General features: G+C 42.0%; 7 protein-coding genes across 7 annotated transcripts; 3 read left to right on the top strand and 4 right to left on the bottom strand.

Annotated features, from left to right (window-relative positions):
- Positions 1-680: 680 nt before the first annotated feature.
- Positions 681-3,093, top strand: BDB00DRAFT_841425 (cytidylyltransferase family-domain-containing protein). The gene is made up of 9 exons (XM_053124831.1): positions 681-770; positions 828-1,264; positions 1,353-1,492; positions 1,592-1,733; positions 1,813-1,969; positions 2,052-2,099; positions 2,190-2,300; positions 2,372-2,611; positions 2,703-3,093. The coding sequence occupies exons 1-9, from the start codon at positions 732-734 to the stop codon at positions 2,895-2,897; spliced, it is 1,509 nt and encodes a 502-aa protein (XP_052976056.1). The 5' UTR covers positions 681-731; the 3' UTR covers positions 2,898-3,093.
- Positions 3,094-5,212, bottom strand: BDB00DRAFT_841417 (SPT2 chromatin protein-domain-containing protein). Its single transcript, XM_053124830.1, has 4 exons — positions 4,735-5,212; positions 3,830-4,593; positions 3,674-3,748; positions 3,094-3,591 (listed from the first exon to the last, which is right to left on the bottom strand). Exons 1-4 carry the CDS (start codon positions 5,065-5,067, stop codon positions 3,498-3,500), a joined length of 1,266 nt encoding a protein of 421 aa, XP_052976055.1. The 5' UTR covers positions 5,068-5,212; the 3' UTR covers positions 3,094-3,497.
- A 1,553-nt stretch (positions 5,213-6,765) lies between these two features.
- BDB00DRAFT_790844 (beta-lactamase/transpeptidase-like protein) lies at positions 6,766-9,836 on the top strand (the record flags this gene model as incomplete). Its single annotated transcript, XM_053120991.1, has 10 exons — positions 6,766-7,221; positions 7,334-7,453; positions 7,500-7,796; positions 7,881-8,132; positions 8,238-8,573; positions 9,007-9,067; positions 9,119-9,233; positions 9,360-9,489; positions 9,566-9,682; positions 9,777-9,836. The coding sequence occupies 10 exons, from the start codon at positions 6,766-6,768 to the stop codon at positions 9,834-9,836; spliced, it is 1,944 nt and encodes a 647-aa protein (XP_052976054.1).
- A 537-nt stretch (positions 9,837-10,373) lies between these two features.
- Positions 10,374-11,779, top strand: BDB00DRAFT_770004 (uncharacterized protein; the record flags this gene model as incomplete). The annotated part of the gene is made up of 3 exons (XM_053119855.1): positions 10,374-11,272; positions 11,342-11,435; positions 11,516-11,779. 3 exons carry the CDS (start codon positions 10,374-10,376, stop codon positions 11,777-11,779), a joined length of 1,257 nt encoding a protein of 418 aa, XP_052976053.1.
- BDB00DRAFT_600588 (WD40-repeat-containing domain protein) lies at positions 11,508-14,031 on the bottom strand. Its single transcript, XM_053117986.1, has 5 exons — positions 13,493-14,031; positions 13,200-13,388; positions 12,598-13,102; positions 12,134-12,485; positions 11,508-12,056 (listed from the first exon to the last, which is right to left on the bottom strand). Exons 1-5 carry the CDS (start codon positions 13,648-13,650, stop codon positions 11,836-11,838), a joined length of 1,425 nt encoding a protein of 474 aa, XP_052976052.1. The 5' UTR covers positions 13,651-14,031; the 3' UTR covers positions 11,508-11,835.
- On the bottom strand, positions 13,841-15,127 carry BDB00DRAFT_600365 (small GTPase superfamily). Its single transcript, XM_053117985.1, has 4 exons — positions 14,872-15,127; positions 14,686-14,768; positions 14,348-14,473; positions 13,841-14,267 (listed from the first exon to the last, which is right to left on the bottom strand). The coding sequence occupies exons 1-4, from the start codon at positions 15,011-15,013 to the stop codon at positions 14,031-14,033; spliced, it is 588 nt and encodes a 195-aa protein (XP_052976051.1). The 5' UTR covers positions 15,014-15,127; the 3' UTR covers positions 13,841-14,030.
- A 510-nt stretch (positions 15,128-15,637) lies between these two features.
- Positions 15,638-17,818, bottom strand: BDB00DRAFT_770008 (kinase-like domain-containing protein; the record flags this gene model as incomplete). The annotated part of the gene is made up of 9 exons (XM_053119856.1): positions 15,638-15,804; positions 15,920-15,944; positions 16,232-16,637; positions 16,760-16,811; positions 16,930-17,071; positions 17,157-17,277; positions 17,352-17,446; positions 17,572-17,656; positions 17,772-17,818. Coding segments are annotated over 9 exons (1,140 nt in total), but the record flags the coding sequence as incomplete, so codon positions are not given.
- Positions 17,819-19,623: the final 1,805 nt, after the last annotated feature.

The following is a 19,623-nucleotide window of genomic DNA, read 5'->3' as shown; positions in this document are numbered from 1 at the left end:
TCTCTATTTGTATCAGTGCTGCTAAAAGTAACAATGCAATTTCAGGTACATTGCTGTGGAAGCAAATATTCTCGATATTGTTGTTATGGTTATTAACCTTTTTCTTGCAACCGTACCTTATTTGTATCGTTACTTGGCAACGACATACATTGACAAAAATGCACATAGTAAATATGCCTGTAGCTATAATATTTATAAAAACGGGCAACTATATCTGTGTTACAGAAAGAATTACAATATGAGACAGTCTTCGGAGGTGATGTTCCGGTTTCCGCTTCGATGAGCTTGATGCTTGTGTTACAGGAAGCTAGATACGTAATTGAAGTGATGTGCAGGGCTAAACTCCTTATCACTTTTCGATTATAGAACGTTAATTACATATACACTTTTCCTATCAGCAAATTTAAAGTTATTCATACCACTACAATGGGCAATAGGAGAAACCAACAGTATCAGAGCGGTACATATGTACTCTAGAGAGGCCTTACATCATATAAAGTTAAAGTATTCAAGACCTGTATGATACTAAGTGTATCTTCATTATCATAGGATGTCCTGATAAGATGCCAACATTAAACAACAACCAGCCAGTGACGGCTGGTAACTACCTTAATTGTTTATAATTCTCGATTTATGTCTTACCTTGGCTAAGTGACATTTTTCGTCTCGTACATATTGATGAGACATACTATTTAGTATATCTGCATTCTTTGACGTATGTGTATCAGAAAATGAATGAAGTCATGCTGCCGTATTCGGTTAAGTTTGCACTATTTGCTCGGAAGTTAAATTCTGCCAGTTATGGGAGACACGTCTTTTTTTTTTACCTCTTCTTTCTTTTGCTTCCTCCGCCCTCACGCATATATACCAGTACAGATATGGCCGCGAAAAGGAAGTCAGCTGCGAAACGTCGACAAGACGCCTCGTCGTCTTCCAACACACACGAAAACCCTTCGTCCTCAGCCATGAGCAGACACAGCAGTGCTACCCGAGAACAGCAACAAACCGGGAATGAAAACAACGATGATCAAGGCCCTGTACTCCTGGCAGCTGAAAAGGTTGGCAAGAAATGGCGAAATATGGCCATTCGAACGTTCACAACGCTCCTTATGATTGGTGCTTTCCTGTTTGTGCTGGCATCGGGTTACATTTGGTCCATTGCTGCCGTCCTGGTTATTACGACGGCTGTGTATCGCGAAGTGATTCAGATCGCTCAAGTTCCTGCCAAAGAAAAGAGTGTCCGCTGGTTCAAGACAATGAGTTGGTACGGTCTCTTTCCAATTTTTTTTCTACTTCGTGTAAATGAGTTAATGTATAAGCGAATGCTTACAGAAGTGTGTGATAATAAACAGGTACTTTTTGATCACAACCGAATACTTTCTATATGGCGAATCCATCATCTATTACTTTACAGAGATTGTGATGGTGGATAAGTTTCTGTTACCATTTGCCACCCATCATCGTTTTATCAGCTTCATGCTTTATGTATTGGGTAAACATACAAACAACTTTAAAGCCGGCCTGGGGCGGATGACAGAGACAGGAAAGAATGGATATGACTGACATATGCACACAAAATCACGCGTGACAGGCTTCGTCTTCTTCGTCGCCAATCTTAAAAAAGGACAATACCGGTTCCAAATGGCCCAATTCTGCTACACACACATGGCACTATTACTGATCGTTGTTCAAAGTCATTTCATTGTGGAAAATATTTTGGAAGGTTTGATTTGGTAAGTGGTGATTATAGGAAGCAAGAGTTAGAGAAAGACGGAGCCTTTTTCAGCTGACAATGAGATTTAATTTACGCAGGTTTGTCATGCCAGCGGCACTTGTCGTGTGTAATGATACCTTTGCGTACATTTGTGGTTTCTTTTGGGGCCGTACACCTTTGATCCAGCTGAGCCCAAAGAAAACGGTGGAGGGATTTGTTGGTGGTTTTATTTGGACTCTTTTGCTCGGTTTCGGGGTAATGTGTCTATCATTTTCTTTTGCCATTGGCAATATTATATATTAAATGAATATTGACTTTTTCGCTTGTGACGCTTTAGCTAACTACGATTCTTATGCGCTTCGACTATTTGGTTTGCCCGGTTCAAGTAAGTGCTCGACTCAACCATACATTAATCACAAGACGTGGCAAAAACAACTCATGACCATGTCCTCGAAATCTTTTTAAACACAATCAGGACCTTGGTGCATCGGCATGGTCGAACGTCTCGTGTGATCCCAAGAACCCTGTGTTCACCGCTGTTCCTTGGCAACTCCCTTCAAATATTGTCTATATCATCAAGTATCTTGTAAGTTGCATAATAACCCAATGTGAAGATCAATTTGACATGTGATTGCTTCCTAAAAGATCGTTTGACAGTTCCGCCAAGATGTTAGTCAAGTATGGATCGCACCCGTTCAACTTCATGCAATTGTGATGGCATGCTTTGCATCGCTTATTGCTCCATTTGGTGGTTTCTTTGCTAGTGCAGTAAAGCGTGCATTCAAGATCAAGGACTTTGGCCACAGCATTCCTGGCCACGGTGGTCTTACAGATCGTATGGATTGCCAATTTTTGATGGGGTTCTTTTCACACATGTATCACCAGAGTTTCATCAAAGTATGCACATCATTATTTTCGTTCATTTAAACTAAAAGGATTCCAGAGGTAATGAAAGGCTCACCGATTGTTGTTCTCTGCAATTTGTTAGACCTACAGTGTCTCAGTCGGCTCTATACTCGCATTGACAATCAATAATCTGACTCCACGCGAACAAATCGAGTTATTGGAACGGTTACAGACTTATCTGTCAAACCAGGACATCATCAATTCCGCCTTGTTGGCGTCAAGTAACATGAATAACGTCATCCAAGATGCGCGGGAAGGCCTTCTCAATTCCTATTAAATGCATGCCAAATCACGCCTACCTTCCTTCTCTTTCTCTAACACCTATTCCATTTCGATCTTTGCTGTATAGAAAAAACCTGACATGATCATTTGACATTAACCGCTTGCGAGATGCTATTACTAGCGTCTCGTAAGGATGTTGTATAGCATTTATTCTTCTTTTTTTTCACAAACCTCTAATGTCATACTTTACTTGTTTTATCGATAATGCATAACTTTTCAAAGTGGGTGATGATTGCTGTATGTATATTGTTATTGCTTGATTGTGGAAGAAGGGGGGCTATATGGAATCCCTTTTCAGCCAATAACCAAGCAGTCTACTGTATATGAACTTGAAGAGGGTTTTGCGATGATGTGAGAATATGTAATGGAGTTTGTGTTGAGCAAAGAAAAAGAAAAATACAAAGAGAGAAAAAATGACGTTCAAATGAATTAATAGAGGAAAGTATGATTACATGGATGTCAAAGGAGGAAAGAAAGAAAAATTAATGCTATTGTGGATAAACCGTTGCGTGCTTCTATACTTAACATAGCCACCATCTTCAACGCAATGGATAAAGAAATTCACCAAGACCAATGAGTTTACATTAAGCCTTCTTCAAGGGCGAGTTTTCTCTTTGGTCCGCAACCGCTTCTGTCGCTCCAACTCACGTTTCTCCTCCTCAATATCTTCACGTCTTCCAATTCTCTCACTATGGAAGCAACAGTACATGCCTCTATCAGTCAAATCTGATGGACACGATTATATTAAACAGCAAATATATATACACGTACCTTCGTTTCTCTTCTCGTAGCACTTCCCGTGCATCTGCTTCCATATCGTCATCCGAGTACATTTCATCGCGGAATCTAACATATACAAAGAAAGAGAGACAAACGTGGGTCAGTTCAAGTCGACCAAGAACTACAATGAAGACTACGCTCGCATACCTCTTTTTGTTGTATCGAAAAATCCGACCAATTTCAGCTGAATAATCATTCGACTCTTCCTCTTCTTCGTCGTCAACAACAAAATCATCCATTTCTTCATCAGCCTCCTCGTCAAACTGCTGCGGCAAATGTCGTCTTCTTCCTGGGGGTGGACGCATGAACGGCATTCGTCGCATAGACGCATCGCTGCCGCGGTCGATTGATGCAGCAGCCGGGCGCTTCCCGGCAGGAAAATGCCTTGCAGGCGGTGCAGGCGGTGCTCTTGACGAGCTATATCGATGTTCAGATACTGAACGCTGTTTGTTCTGGAGTAACCGAGGATCATTTCTAACATCGCCTTCATCGTCCGAGTATATGCCTTTTCTATGACGGATGTCGCGCTGAATCTCGCTGACACTTCGAAGATCGCGTTTCTGGGTATTGAGTTTTTGAGGAGGTTGTCGCATCATCTGTCGAACTTTGTCTCGTGCAGACATGTTGGAGGGTGTTGCTGACACTGGATTGGAGGTTCGTGATACAGTCGGTCGTCGCCTTTGATAGATGTTTGAATTATGTATATGATTATTGTCGCTGCTGTTGATGGAGTTGCTACGCGGGGTATGGCTAGGTGTAGTTGTAGTCGAGGATGCCGGTGGTCGTTTGCCTGAAACGACTGATCGTTCTTCCTTTTTGGTGGCTGCAAGTGGTTCTTTCTTTGTTGTAACGTCAGATCGTTTCGTTGGTAGCTTGTTGGCATGCTTCATTAATTCTTCAAAAGACATATCCTGTGAAAGAAAGTTGTGGAACATTCTGTCAACAATATTATACCAACGTACATGGTGTGTATCTCATCATTCAGGTATATCTGCGAAGGAAATATATAACCATCCCCCGGAGCACACATCAACAAAATACAAAAACGCTACCTTCTTTGTTTGCGGCTTTAACCGTGCGAGAGCAGCAGAGACAGCGTTCGATTTACTATTCTTTTTCGTTGTTGTCGTTGAAAGCTTGCCTTTCTTAATATCTCCAAGAGCTGTGGTTTCCTTGCCGCGCTTTTTCTTCTCTTTAAGCGATCGCTCATTCTTTTGTCGTTCTTGTCGCAATTGTTCTAAACGTTCTCGTTCTCGTTCGGCTTTGGCTTCTTGCATTCGACGTTGCTCTTCTTCTCGTCGACGTCGTCGTGCTTTCTCGGCGAGTGCTGCGTCTTGCTGTTTGGCCACTGCCGTGGCCTGCGCCATCAGCTTCTGAAAATCCATCTTTGCGAGAAAGTTCTATCAATAGAAATCAAATGATGGATAATCGGTACGATCGTTGAGGCAATGAAAGAATTAGGGGTAGAAAGGGAAAAAAGGTGTACGCAGCAGCCAAGTAGGTGGAGGTTTTGGGGATAATCAATTGGTGGAAATGACGTAGCCTGTGATTTGATTGGTGCATTGTTCGGTGTTTCCCTTATGTAGGTTGATGGTACATGCCCTGCTGTACCTATCCATCTGTTATGCATTAAAAACATATTGATAGCTACACCTCATTAATTCAGTGAGCTGATGTTGTCATATTGGGATATGCTGCTCGCATTTCTTATTCCCGTTGAACCGAAGAGTTACAATCAAGTGAAGTAAATGTAGTTGGAGTAAGTTTTTTCTCATAGTTAACTATTGCTCAAGTCCATGCTCTTATCATAACCGTTGCATTAGTACAAGATTCATGCACTTGATATCATTACTTTGAGTAGTGTTTCACTGCGGATGGGATTGTGGTTGTTTCCTTGCGGTACAGAATGAGGTGAAAAATATACCATAGGCAATATATGTAATGTAGTTTGTTGGGATGCAATAAATGAAGAAACCCTCTGTGAAGTGTAAAAGTTATGCTGGTGAAGGAAAAGCTTTATGTGTGCTAGGCGCCTGGAAAATACTAAGAGAACAATACCTCAATGCAACAGTATATATCCATGTGCGTGGCTCAAAAAACAAAGACAAAGAGGTCATACATTCCTTCTTTCTGGTAACATATAAGATTAACTGCTCATGCTTTTACTCTTATGCACATGAACAATACCCACCATCAAAAAGCTGCGATTTTCTAAAAGAACATGTAGTGCTAAGGATGCCTACATGATTTATTGCTTGTTATAAGATTGAAAGATGGATAATTTCAAAAGCACTGAATATGTAATCATATTAAAGGTGTCTGGTATCACTTGATCTTTGTCAGTTTGATTGAAGTGTCCATAGCGTATACCGCAGCTTTGTATGAGTGATAGACTCCTTGTGTTTGCAAGGTTAAATTCACGCTCCAGAAACAATTGCAGTGTTTACTTTATTTTCTATTAAATAATATCACCATATCAATGACAGAAACTATACAACCGTAAAGAGTCGTACTTTGCCCTTATAATAAGTGTGGTGATACGCGCTATATTAATCTTGGATCTCATAAAAAGGTTAAATATTGTTATAATATCGCGCCGCCTTGATGAGCTTATTATACAAAAAGGTTGATATCATCAACGGTTAAAGTACGCTGCATTGAAAAGGCGATCTGAACGACCTTGAGATGGGAGATAGATCTCGCGTTCAATCCGTGTGGGTATGGGATGGTCTTGAAGGCTTAGATTTTTCCATTAGAAAGTAACAAGAGGTACATATTGCCATTAAAGGGGCTAACACAAAAGCCCGCGATTACATGGGCAATTTTTCTGATGTGTCACATAAAAGACCTATCGACGTCGAGGGTGCTGAATGGGAAAGCCGATGACAAACGGCTACTATGCAGTGCGACTATCATTAGGTAAGGCTGAGCCACAGTTGTCTTATGCATAATTACAGACCTATGACTAAATAAAGAATGGGCCAATAATTTGAAGGGCATTGATTTGTTACCCGTTACAGCCGCAGGATAAAAACGCCGGTTGCTACATTTAAAACTTTTTTCTTTCCCTTCTTTTTCACACAATGACCATTAGCGAGCCAGAAGTAGCAGCATCAGAGAATTTGTCTCATAAAAACAAATCCCCTGCGAAGGTAGCAACAAGAGCCAGCACTGCCAAGCGCACGGTTCTTCTAGCATTGGTTCAGTTAACGACCGTCACCTCACTTTTGGGATCCATTGCCCTGAAACGCTATTTGAGCCAAGGTCCATATACTCCATGGACATGTTCTGTTTTTGGCTATGAATGCGACCGAGCTTATGACGTTCCATTTGGCGGATATGCTCACGAAGATTATGCTGCAGCCGAGCAAGCTTTCAAGCGAAACTTTTACGCAGGCGAGGAAGTAGGTGCTGCGGCTGCTGCCTATGTTAATGGCGAGCTAGTTTTGGACGTGCAAGGCGGGTGGCAAAACCTCGAGGAAAAAGTGCCATATACCGACAAAACTTTACAAATGGTTTGGTCAAGCACGAAAGCTCTGGTACAGTATGGAAGTTTTCCGTTTCTTATATTGTCAGCCTGTTACACGAAATGGTGGAATCGGTTAATCCATCGGCGCTTTTGAGGGACGGTGCACTAAATTTTTATTTTAGACTTCGGTCGTAGTTGCCCAATTCGTTGAAAAGGGCGTGCTGTCATACGATGAAAAGATCGCTACATATTGGCCAGAGTTTGCACAAGGCAATAAGGAGAATGTGACACTGGGTGATTTGGTAAGAAGAAAAGATGTTTTTGTTTCTACGTATAGTACAGTATTAGCATGTCTTCATGTCTCCACCACCGTCTCTAATAGAAAGTATCCTAAAGATGCAACATGCTGCTGGTGTTGGATACTTAGAGAATGGCGTTACTGCGGCTGAAGCCGAAGATCCCGAACGCTTCTCGCGCATCTTGGCTGCACAACCGCATACGTTTGCAGGTGTGCGCACACGGAGTTACCATGCAACCAGTCGCGGATGGTATGTCAACGAAATCTTGAAGCGTGTGGCTAATTGCACGGTGAATGATGTGGCTGCTGAGCTCAACAACAAATATGGTATCGAATGGAACCTCAAGGTAAGAAAAAGAAAGTACTTTATCATTATAAATATACTGGTTACTGAGCTCATTCGTATACCATTCGAACTTTTCATTGCCCAGCCATACCAGCAAGAGTACGATGAACGCATTAGTTTATTTTATACTGGCCCTAAGCTGTTCCAGATCCATCGATTGATTCAAGATATGGGTGGATTTACGAAGTTCGTTCAAGCCATTATGAACCCGGACAACAATTTTGTCAAAACATCTCTTAGTCTCCCTGATAAGGCGAAGGCACCGGAATCTTTCCCCTCTCTTCGACTTCGCCGTATTGAAGGACCGTCTTACTCGGGTCATACGAACGCCCGGTCTGTAAGTTAATGAATAAGAGTCAAGCAGATGTTTTCATTTGTCTTAGTACCGGGAAAAAGGTCATATCATATGCCGATTTTGATATTGTATTGCCACTTTACATAGATTGCGAAGCTAGCTGCTATGATGGCCAATGGAGGCAAGGCGATTGTGGAAGGCGAACCGGACTTGTTAAACTCCACGACATATGCTTTGGCTACAGAACCCGTTTCTTTGGACTATGATCTACTATTCAGACGAACAATGGAAGCTGTCAAGGGTGGTTGGGGATGTCACGACGACTTTGAAGTTGAAGGTGTCCAATTTATTGGCTGGCCTGGTTTAGGCGGCTCAACGTTTTTCTGGAACGAGGAGCACAAGATTGGTTTTGGCTACCACATGAATTTATTGGTATCCATGAAGTCACCCGATGATAGAAGCATGTCCATATTGGGGGAAATTGTAAAGCAGGTCCTGAAAAGCAAGAAATGATGACGGCGGATAGTAGAATGTAATAGTGGATTGTATTTGGAGCATATAACACAGTGTAATATAAACTCTCAAGAATTAATAATGCCCATATTCCATGTTTTGGCAAACTAGGCTAGTGTTACCTTGTACGTCAATAGAGCAATGCTTTGAGTACTATCAGTGCCATTATATTACAACTGTACTCGTTGGAGGTTTTATCTGTGAAAATGAAAGGCAGGACTATACAATGAAAAGGTTATGTTGTATCGCTTTAACAGTTGGTATCTCACAAGGGATTTTTCCAACCCCGGGCTATGGGACAGCAACCGGAGAGGCCAAACAACACAGCCTTTATTCTTCGATAAAAACAACTCCCGTCAAGGACCACATTTGAAATTTACAAGGCATGTTGTAAAACATTTAGAGCAACAAAGGCAACATCATTGGGGAAAAGAAGTTCAACGCGTCAAAATTACATGTACAAGGTACAGTTTGTTACCGCGAATACTAACCTGTTTTACGTACAATTTCTACAGAAATGAACTCTTTACTTCGCGTTACGCCTCGTTTAATCGCCAGACCTGTTCAGCGTGCAGCATACACAACCGAGGCAGCTACCCCTACAAAGAAGGCCGGTGCTGTTCGTGGCGGGTACGAATATATAACAGAAAAAATGAAACGCTTGAAACTTGAGATCCATCTCTACAGAATGATTGTTTTTAACTTGGTTTACTTTTCTGGTATCCACAATTCTCCCACACATGCAATTGTACATAGTTTTGTTGGCTTCCTCTTGGGTGTCACCGTTGCTGGAAGCGTTGGCTACTACTACCTCTTGGAAGAATATAACAATGCTTCGGGCTCTTTGTTGAGCTCAGTACAGGAACTCCAGTCGTCCACCGAGAAGGTAATAGGACAATCACTAATTTATACGTGCGAAACAAGAAAGGATATTCATAGTTGCCAATTTTGTGAATCAACAGGTTCGCGAATATGCTCGTAAAATTGAGTCAGTCGACAAGGATGTCTCCAAGTTGAAGGAATTGGCTGCCACTACCAAAGAATTGAATGAATTGAAGGCTGAATTTCGAAAGCTCTACGTATGTTGTTGAAGGAAAAGGATGGTTGAAACCTGTAGTTGAGTGCTTAAATATGAAGGATGGTTTTGACTGAATGATACAAATTCATACATAGGATACGCTTAACATGGAGCATCTCGAACTCAAGACCCACGTGTGGGGATTAGGTGAATAAGACTTCTACTAAACGGTCAAGTTTGTAAAGACATGGATGTGTTTTTGCTAATGCGTTCCTTGTTTTTGACAATAGAACAAGATTTGAACAAGGCTGTGCCATCTTCAAAGCAATAAATAAAAGCATTCCAGTTCTGTTAGACTATCAATTTTGTTTCCACTAAAAACACAACTACACATCTATCCGATATATCGTATCTCCTTACAGAACTCAAATGGATAAATGGGTCGTGCTTAAGAACTACAGATCATAGAACGTTGAATTTGGGCAGTATCACTCATCTTACATACACGATATAACCACTTTAAAGCTGCATCTGTGTAATCTTAAGAACATAAAGATCGGCTATTTACTGTCAAGTGCTTGAAAAAGTAAGCGATTTTCCTGGCTTTCAAACAAAACCCTCCAAAATATTCTATTATGTTTCGCCAACTTCGACTGCATTCCCTCAAATGGACACGCAGCTACACAACACAAATCCAGGCACGGCTCGATTATACCAGAATCGCCGAGAACCCGCAAGCGATCAACGAAAACATGCTGAACCGTAATCATCGTTCAGTCGATGCATCCCATGTCAAATCCCTGTACGATCGTCGTCTAGATAACTACAACGCCTTGTCGAATTTACGCGCACAACGAAACTTATTGTCCAAGCGAGCCAAGAACGACCCAGAGATCATTCAGCAAGCCAAACATATCAAAGAACAAATCAAACAGCTTGAAACAAGTCTCGCAGCGACAGAAACTGAGCTTCTTCAGTGTGCGATACAAATTCCTAACGATACGCATCCAGACGTGCCTCTAGGCCCCGAATCAAACGCCCGCGTATTGAAAACAGTAGGAAATGTTGACGCGTTAATGGGTGAAAAAAATGCTTGTCAAGATCATGTAGCACTCGCGACAAAGCTCGGTATGCTTGATTTGGAGCAGGCGGCTATCGTCAGTGGATCGAGCTTTTATTACCTACAAGGATATGGTGCGTTCCTGGAGACCGCATTGATACAATATGCCATGGATAAGGCTGCATCAAAAGGATTTTTGGGTGTGATTACACCCGATATTGTACGGACACCGATTGCCTACGGATGTGGATTCCAGCCACGCGCAGGGGAAAGCTCTCAAATCTACCATGTTCATGCCCACGACGACGATGCGCTTTGTTTGGCAGGTACAGCCGAGATCCCACTGGCAGGCAAATTTGCCACGCGAGTCCTAGAAGAGGCAGAGCTGCCCCACCGACTGGTCGGATACGGTAGAGCATATCGTGCAGAAGCAGGTGGCCGAGGAACAGAAACTAAGGGGCTCTACCGTGTACATCAATTTTCCAAGGTGGAGCTGTTTGCTGTCTCCACATCAGAACAAAGTGACGCCGTATTAGAAGAATTCAGAGAGATCCAAGAGGAAATGTTTGCGGAATTAGGCCTGTGCTTCCGGTAAGCAGCTTTTAACCTGGGGTTTGCTATATCAGAGAATATGATAATTGCTAACTGTTCTCGATACAGGGTATTGGATATGCCAACAGAGGAGTTAGGTGCAAGTGCATACAGAAAGTACGATATTGAAGCATGGATGCCCGGACGAAAAGCATGGGGAGAGGTAAGCTATATCTTTCAAAAGGGGGGTTTTTGGCCGGTAAAAAGAATACTAAATTTTTTGTTGCCATGTTATATCTACAGATATCATCCACTTCCAACTGCACAGATTACCAGGCACGACGACTATCAATCAGATACCGACCAACACATAAAACTGACAAAAATACACTGTTCTGTCATACCATCAATGGCACCGCCATAGCCGTCCCACGTGTGATCATTGCAATACTCGAGACATTCCAGCAACTCGATGGATCTGTCAAAGTTCCTCAAGTACTGCAAAAATGGTTACCAGGCCAACCGAGCATATTGAGCCCTCCGAAACATGACAATAGCAGTCTGTAAATAAAATAGTGTACATTGCAATTTTGCGAAAAACAAAAAAAGTCAACCAGCTTTTATTACTGGTAAAAATCTTCATCCTTAACAGCACTATCATCCTCTTTGTAAATCTTGATAGTCTTGTCTGCTTCACCCGTAATCAAGCGCAAGCCTGTTCGATCAAATGTACTGGCGAAAATACCAGCTTCTGCATCGAGCGAACCTGGCTGTACAGTCGTGTCCATGGATTGGAACTGATATCCAGATCGCCAATCATGGAAGCCCATGGAACCATTGTCGCCTACACACAAAACGTCCCCATACGTGAATTAGCCTCTAATATATGTATTAAAACCAGTCATTTAAAAATACACGTACCACCAGAGAAAATTACACCATCCTGATTAATAGACAATGTGTTGATGATGGACTTGCGGCCCTCGTAGTTCTGAATAAATGTACCCTCCGGACACTTCCAGCCCTTAATATTATCTGCACTGCCACTGGCAAAACCGAACTCTGTTGGATGAACAGCAAGTGCTCGCACACTCTTCTTGTGATGTGTCAAAACGCCCATCGTTTTTCCTGCTGCCAAATCCCATAATCGGATCGTGCTGTCCATTGAACCTGTAATCACTTGTGGATCTGCTTCTTGACATTTGACATCAGAAACCGTGCTTGTGTGACCAGTCAATACGTGTACATTTTGCTTTGTTCGCATATCCCATACCTAGAGAATGAACACAAATTATCAATATCGTTCTCCTCTGTAACATATGTCTCCGCTTTTCATAACACCACCGGTTGTCTTTCTTTTTCTAGTCTTGATAAAATATACGTACTCTTGCTGTAGCATCACGACCACTTGTCACCAAAACATCAAGTGTGGGATGCAAACTCAAGGAATACACGCCTGAAAGATGTCCGTGGTATTGACGAATAACCTTGTTCTGTTCCAAATCCCAACACTTGACCATTTTATCTTCACCGCATGAAAACAAGTACGGATGTCGTGGAGATACTGCTAATCCCCGGACTGTGCTGATATGACCCGTTAACGACAGTTTCAGTGTACCGGATGCCAAATCCCAAATTTTGATGGTACGGTCACCAGCACCTGTAGCAAACCATTTGTTTCCTGGTTCTACAGTGACAGCTCGGACCCAGCCCAAGTGACCGCTAATAACACGCATAAGTTTCCAGGGAGCGTGCCATACAGGTTTAATCGTTTTGGCGCGTGCACGACGTACAAGCGAACCGCCACCACCAGGCATGTCACCAAAGATTTCGGACACCCGATCTTTGGATCGTAACGCGACGATACCTTGTTTTGCTTTTTCGTCGACTCTAAAAGTTGCATGCACGCAATGACACATGAGAATTACGTTTTGATTTTTTTTCCTTTTGCTTTTAGAATCAGTTATTAACCAAAAGAAAAACATACTCGACTTCTTTTTTGGGAATCGTTTCAATGAGCTGTTGAACGGCACTATCGTCAGGTGCATCTTCTACGGTCGTCTTTTTGGCATTTTTGGCTTTCTGTGCTTCTTTTTGCTGTTTAACGAGTGCTTCGGGTAAGGTACGTACATCGCCGTATTCGTCGTGTATTTTACTCGTTAGTTTAATACGTTGGCTAAACACAGAGAAGAGATTTGGTTTTCTTTGTTCAATTGACGAGAAACTTGATGGATCGACAATAAGAAGTCAATTGATCACGCTTTTTTTCTTTTTCTTTACCTGCTCATCTCATCCAAGGCAGGTTGGCCATAAGTATTTGCAAATAAAAGTCGAGTCCGTTTTGCTGATTCTGTCAGGATCGTCTCCATAGACTGGTCTGCCTCAAATGGCAGATTCTGTTCTTCAGCAGGCCGTTTTTCTCCAACTGCTGCAGCCATGACGAAGTGGTAGGTTTTTTTTAATAGTAAGAAAGAAGACGTAGAACCGAAAAATCGATTTTTAAGTTGTTGCAAGCAGCGGAATACGAAAACTGCGATATATGTAGCAGATCAGTACAGGTATGGTAGTGTGTAGCGGTACGTAGTTAGAATTAGTATTAAAATAGTTCTTTTTCTTAGAAAGCAAAAAAGAAGGAGGAAGAAGAGGAATATGGAATTGGATAGGTAAGACGCGAGTGTAGCAGATGAAATATAATTACTAGAGATTGATCAAAGGGTAAGATAAGAAAGAAGAAAGACATAGAGAACGATTGGCGGCATTTCTACTGGTACACACGCACGCACACACGTACATATGCATCAATATAGAAAACATGCTTTTAAAGAATAACGCAACAAGAGTCCTTGTCAGGGCTGCTCGAATTTTGTTGTCTAAGTTTTCTATCACGGATCTGGCGCATCAAGATAGTATAAACCTGCTCGACGTTCTGTCGTGTCTTGGCGGATGTTTCGATGTAGGGGCAACGCCATTCGTTCGCCAAGGCCGATGCTTCGCTGTTTTCGACCTTTCTTAAATGTGCCAAATCGACTTTGTTGCCAACAAGAATGAATGGTACCTGATTAAAATGTGTATGTATAAGTGTTGAGTATAAAGAAGGCGTATATACATCTTTCCTCTCTTATACCCGCAACTTACCGTCTCATCATCGAGCACACGAAGAATCTGGTCACGGAATTCCTGTGTATGTTCCAAAGACTCATGTTCACACACCGAAAATACACACAAGAAGCCTTCGCCCGATCGATAATAGTTATCACGAATCTAACAGACCCCAAATTTGAATGGTTCATATAAGCTACAGTAGCTATAACTACAATCCCATTTCATCTCGTAGCAGCAGCAGCAGCGGCAGCAGCAGTTGCCGTGGTAAGAGTAAGGGACAACCAAACCCACCCCTCCCATCAACAGGTAAACTCCTTCCTTTCGCCCTGGAATCCCCCTTTTAGCGTGTAGTTTGCTAAAAATAAACTTACAGCAGCGTATTCTTCTTGGCCAGCAGTGTCGAGAATATCAATCTGGCACTCTTGGTTATCGAGCACAACTTTCTTTCGATATGCTACAGTGATTCATGAACGTTAATGACCTTTCCATGTTCAAGCCAGAGAAATATAGAAAAACACATTCGTTTGCTCCGGTCGAGTGTTTAAAAGGTAACTTACAATCGGCTTTGGTTGGATCGTATTCTTCTACGAAATCGCCATACATGTACTGCAAGGTCAAAGCTGATTTACCAACACCGCCAGAACCGACCATGATGACTTTATGTAATGGTAATGTCTGTTTCGTTTTACTTTTGGCCATGGCTGTAGTTGTTGTCTTGCGTTTGTACGATTTGGCTATGTGGTAAAATGAGTATAATTAATATGTAAGGTGTGTGTGTGTGTGTGTTTCAAAAAGAGGAAAGAGGTAAAGAGAAATGTGTAGTACAACAGAAAGGGCAGCAATTATAAACTCTCCTCAATAACCGACGAGAAACAAAGAACGAAAAAGACTTGTGTCACCCGCAACACCTTATTTTTATTTTCAAAACTTAACAAATTACACATTGTTCATCTGGTACACTGCTACTGTTCTTGCGAAAAGCTCTTCCATTTCCTGTTCGCCGTTTGCTCTCCACGTTGTCTTCCGGCGATCGCTGCATATTAGCAATGGTGTGCGACAACAGCGCTGGGTTTTCACTTAATGCCTTGATTTCATGTGCAGTCAGCCCTAATGCTTGTGCATACTTTTGGATATTGGCCGCCTGTGGATGATCAGAATTGATCCCGCAGCTTATTGTGCGTGCAAATTCCGGTTCGATCTGTGGCATCGTTCGTGATTCTACTGATCGCTCCCCTTGGTGGTTATAGACCTTTGCCGAGAAAACCCACTAGCACGGATTCATAATAGCTATATGTTAGCAAAAGAACTCGTTATTGCTACCTTTTATACTCTGGTGGGAAAACTTACGTCATAGGATGGTTGTTGATTGTTCACTTTGGGTGGACAAGAGAATGCTTTAGATTTACAATGCTCGTGACACATGAGTGAACAGACCTCACAGAAAGTGACTTGATCATCGATGGTTCCACCGCATACTTTGCATCCGGCAGCTAAATTTGTATAATGCACATGTAAGCTTCTTTCCTGCACGTAACTCTATTCTTTATAAAAAAAAGAAGGAGACTACATGCCGCTATTGGGCAGACATCAGCTACTTACTTTTACCAAAGGATGTGACAATAAATCGATGCTGCCCTGGGCAATGTGAATCAGATTCGTCGCAACGGCCGCCGTCCTCTAATGTGATTCGTCGGCTGTGATTATGGCTTTCTGAACCAGCTTCGTATGGATGATGTTCGTCAGGCATGATATTGTAATATATGCGTGGATATTGCAAGTTCCTTTCATTCTCAATTATTAATGGCTCTTCTATTGGATATAGAAAAAAAGAGCAATGAAATGCGATAATAACGGTGTGAATATTATACCGTGCGATAGCCTGGAGAACTTTCTATAAACATTTGTACCAGTAGATACTGCTGCTGCTGATGATTTCCTAATTAAAGGAGAAGAGCAATGTGCTGAAGATGAAGAGGAGGATGTTGATGGCTGCGACGATGGCGACGATGTGGATGATGCAGAAGAAGGAAAAGATACAAAAGATGACGAAGGCGCCACTGCGGAGGATTTATCGGATACTAATGAAGGACATTGCTGCTTATGTTTAAGAATCCATGGATGCTGCTTGAGTTTTGTTGCACTAGGCCGATGGTCTGGATCTTTTTGAAAGCAGCTCAACAAAAAGTCTCGCATTTCGGCCGAGATGCTCTCCGGTAAAGGTGGATAATCGTCTTCAACAATGCGGAACATGGCTGACATAGCAATCATATTTGCATATGGGGGTTTGCCCGTCGCCAGCTCAATTAATGTGCATCCAAGTGACCTACAAAGCAATAATTTGCTTAGAAACCAATTTTTCGGCAGAACAGAAAATCATAGAGTTGCGAAAGTCACGAAGCAAATTTTAAAAAAAAAAGATAGAGGGAGAGACGTGTGCTTTCTTACCAGATGTCCGATTTGGGCGTCGTTCCTTTCAGCTCAATGACCTCAGGTGCCACTGTGGAAATAGAAAAAGAAATATCTTAGAACCCTCACAAACATGCGAAAATTACAGCAGCAGCGGCAACGACTGCTTGAATAGCAAGCTACTATGTAACACGGAAATGCAAGCTTACTCCAGTTGGGGGTCCCGGAAATGGCACCATCATCAATGTTTTCCTTGATTTTTAAGTTCAACGAAACACCAAAATCAGATAGTTTGACATCGCCAGTTTTCGTGGTAAGGATGTTGGCAGCTTTGAGATCACAATGGACAACCTAGGAAGGAACATAACTCATGATATGAGGAGTTTATCCATGAAAAGGAACATAGTCCTTGCTTTCTTTCGGCGAGTGCACATACCGAGTTTGCATGAAGATATTCGAGTCCATTTAGTAACTTAACACAAAATGAAGCTACGAGTTTCTCGGGAAATGCGCCGAAGGCCTTTAATGTCGACATGAGAGATCCATTTTCTGCGTATCTATAAGTGTCAAGCATTGTTGTATTTCCCATTAGTACGTGTGACATTCCAGGTAATATAAAAGAGGGACTTACTCGAGTACTATGTTGATATGGTTTTTACTTCGAATGAAGCCGAGGTAACTGATGACGTTTGTATGTGACAGCGTACGCAACAATGCGACTTCTTTCTACATTTACCATTAAATACATGATATTCTGAATAGTAAGGGTCTTGATCTCGACCAATAAAAGGAACTGCTATATCATGATAGGGAAGGTGGAATAACAGATTATGCGAACCACCACTACTTACCATGATCTCTTGATCGAGCATACCGTCTTCACCAACTTTAAGTCGCTTCACCGCCACAATTTCTCCGGTAGCCAAGTCAAGTGCTCTGATATGTGATATATATATATGTATATATTAATGGAAAGGTCAATCCGACGTGGTCTTAATTTATACATAATGCACGAACGGAATATGTATCTCGTTTTTGTATATAAGCTTACTTGTATACCGAACCGAACTGGCCTTTGCCGATACAATTACCCAATTGCTAATTAATGGTGCAGCATGATGTACTGTTGTTAGCACTGACGCAAATATACGCATGAAAGGGACAAACAGATATTGACTTGCACGTAGTCCTCCTTTTTCCCTTGCAGCAAGAAAACAATGACAACGACGTAGTAGTGCTCATTCAAAGCCAAAAGAGAAAAGACATTGACTTACAAACTGGGAACTGGGCGCACCATCTCTGCTTTTGAGTGAAAGCGTTTCACGTTCAATTTCCTTCTTATGACCTTCCTCCTCCTCCTTGAGGGAATCGAGTATAATCTGATGGTCCAATTTAGTCGCCTGATGTTGGTGCTGGTGCTGGTGGTATTCGTTACTGCTATTTGTTGTTGATGAAGATTCAATTGAAGGAGAGCGTGACATGCTCACTGTGCATTGTTGCTGGATAATCGACGCTGCTTCATCCTCTTCGTCTTCTCGCTGACGCAAGCTGATGGTGGGTGCAGAGGGACGTCGTCGGTCATAATTGTAGTTTACGGGAGCTCCATCAGCCGCAATAGACGGTGGCTCCAGCCTGATATAGTGGCTTTGTCGATTGCTCATGGAGGACATCTTTGTTCTCCGTCCTCCTGTTGTCGCTGCTCCTCCGCGGTGCCTCGTCCGTAACGGTGATTTGGGTGGCCGATGTGTTTGATGTCCGGATGATAACGATGGTTGTATATCTATCACTGGAAATTGATATTCTGGTTGATGGGAGTGTGCACGCTCATGTCTTGCAGAATAAGAAAAGGCTGAAGCTGGACCAAAGATATCACGGACGTCCCGATAGTCCGAACAAGTAGGAGAGACTCCCAGGAGGTCGTCATTCTTATCATGCTCGTGTACCCCTTGCTGGTGATGCTGCCGAGCTATATGCTGCTGCTCTTCATTACTATCATGTTGCTGCCCCTTGTTTTTGACTGCCTCCTTGACGCAAAAGTGCTCCTTGTCCACTGTGGACGACGACGATGATGTTGATGAATATAGGCGTGCAAGCGTCAATATTGTGTGTAATACCTATTTTTTGTGATTATGGTTGTTATTTTCGGTCAAAGGAGAAAGCAACAATTTTAAAACTTGTTTTGAATACTTTTTTGCAGTAATGGCGATCCTTTGTTCATCCATCCTCCACCTTTTCATTTCTCCCAGTTATTCTTCTATAGCGTCCTCATCATTTGCCTTATATTACTGGAACAGAAGGAAAATGACATTATGATCAACTTACTGATGTGATATTTTTGCCTTCAAATAAATCGACGGCTTCAAATAACTGTGATTCGTCCAAACCCAGCTACAGGAAAAGAGAAAAGAGAAAATTACATCATACACTCAAACGAGCAAGCTAATAGTGTTCGTGCCCTCTCCCTTTTTCCATCATTTCAAACCTGTCGAGCACCTTGTAGAAACCGTGCAATATTATCAATCTATCATTCCAGAAAAGTACATGGATATTAACTTGACTGAAATCAAAGGACTGATGATACTGGATGAAGTATCTTTTAGCTGATTGCTCTGGGTTATTACTGAGGTGATTTACTTTGACAAAAGATAGGTCCTTTTGGCCAATGTTTTTTATGGTTCCTGGTCGGATGATGTTGACGAGTCTGTAAGATTCCGATTACAACGAGAATAATAATCAGTCATTATTTTCATGCGATCTCTACATGTAAATTGTTTTTTTTGATATCTCAGCCTATCGTAGAGCAATTTTGATTTTGTTATTTACTTGCAAAGAATAATGCCATCTTTGAGGGCGTGTTGTAGCTCGTCGATAGATGCGATTTGTACGTCTCCAACATTCCGATT

This window comes from Zychaea mexicana (assembly GCF_025766255.1).
Source record: "Zychaea mexicana strain RSA 1403 chromosome Unknown BDB00scaffold_81, whole genome shotgun sequence".
Taxonomy (NCBI): domain Eukaryota; kingdom Fungi; phylum Mucoromycota; class Mucoromycetes; order Mucorales; family Lichtheimiaceae; genus Zychaea; species Zychaea mexicana.
This window is presented reverse-complemented; position numbering and strand designations above follow the sequence as displayed.

Bases quoted from the DNA above. Each gene is read 5' to 3' on its own strand.
- BDB00DRAFT_841425 (XM_053124831.1), top strand. From the start codon at position 732: ATGAATGAAGTCATGCTGCCGTATTCGGTTAAGTTTGCA. The intron at 1,970-2,051 runs GTAATGTGTCTA...GTGACGCTTTAG, and splicing joins CTCTTTTGCTCGGTTTCGGG to CTAACTACGATTCTTATGCG. The intron at 2,612-2,702 runs GTATGCACATCA...GCAATTTGTTAG, and splicing joins ATCACCAGAGTTTCATCAAA to ACCTACAGTGTCTCAGTCGG.
- BDB00DRAFT_841417 (XM_053124830.1), bottom strand. From the start codon at position 5,067: ATGGATTTTCAGAAGCTGATGGCGCAGGCCACGGCAGTGGCCAAACAG. The intron at 4,594-4,734 runs GTAGCGTTTTTG...TTTCTTTCACAG, and splicing joins TAAAGCCGCAAACAAAGAAG to GATATGTCTTTTGAAGAATT. The intron at 3,592-3,673 runs GTACGTGTATAT...TTGCTTCCATAG, and splicing joins CTACGAGAAGAGAAACGAAG to TGAGAGAATTGGAAGACGTG.
- BDB00DRAFT_600588 (XM_053117986.1), bottom strand. From the start codon at position 13,650: ATGGCTGCAGCAGTTGGAGAAAAACGGCCTGCTGAAGAACAGAATCTG. The intron at 13,103-13,199 runs GTATGTTTTTCT...TGCAACTTTTAG, and splicing joins ATTCCCAAAAAAGAAGTCGA to AGTCGACGAAAAAGCAAAAC. The intron at 12,486-12,597 runs GTACGTATATTT...TTCATTCTCTAG, and splicing joins GTCGTGATGCTACAGCAAGA to GTATGGGATATGCGAACAAA.
- BDB00DRAFT_600365 (XM_053117985.1), bottom strand. From the start codon at position 15,013: ATGGCCAAAAGTAAAACGAAACAGACATTACCATTACATAAAGTCATC. The intron at 14,769-14,871 runs GTAAGTTACCTT...GAATCACTGTAG, and splicing joins CGATCCAACCAAAGCCGATT to CATATCGAAAGAAAGTTGTG. The intron at 14,268-14,347 runs GTAAGTTGCGGG...CATTTTAATCAG, and splicing joins GTGTGCTCGATGATGAGACG to GTACCATTCATTCTTGTTGG.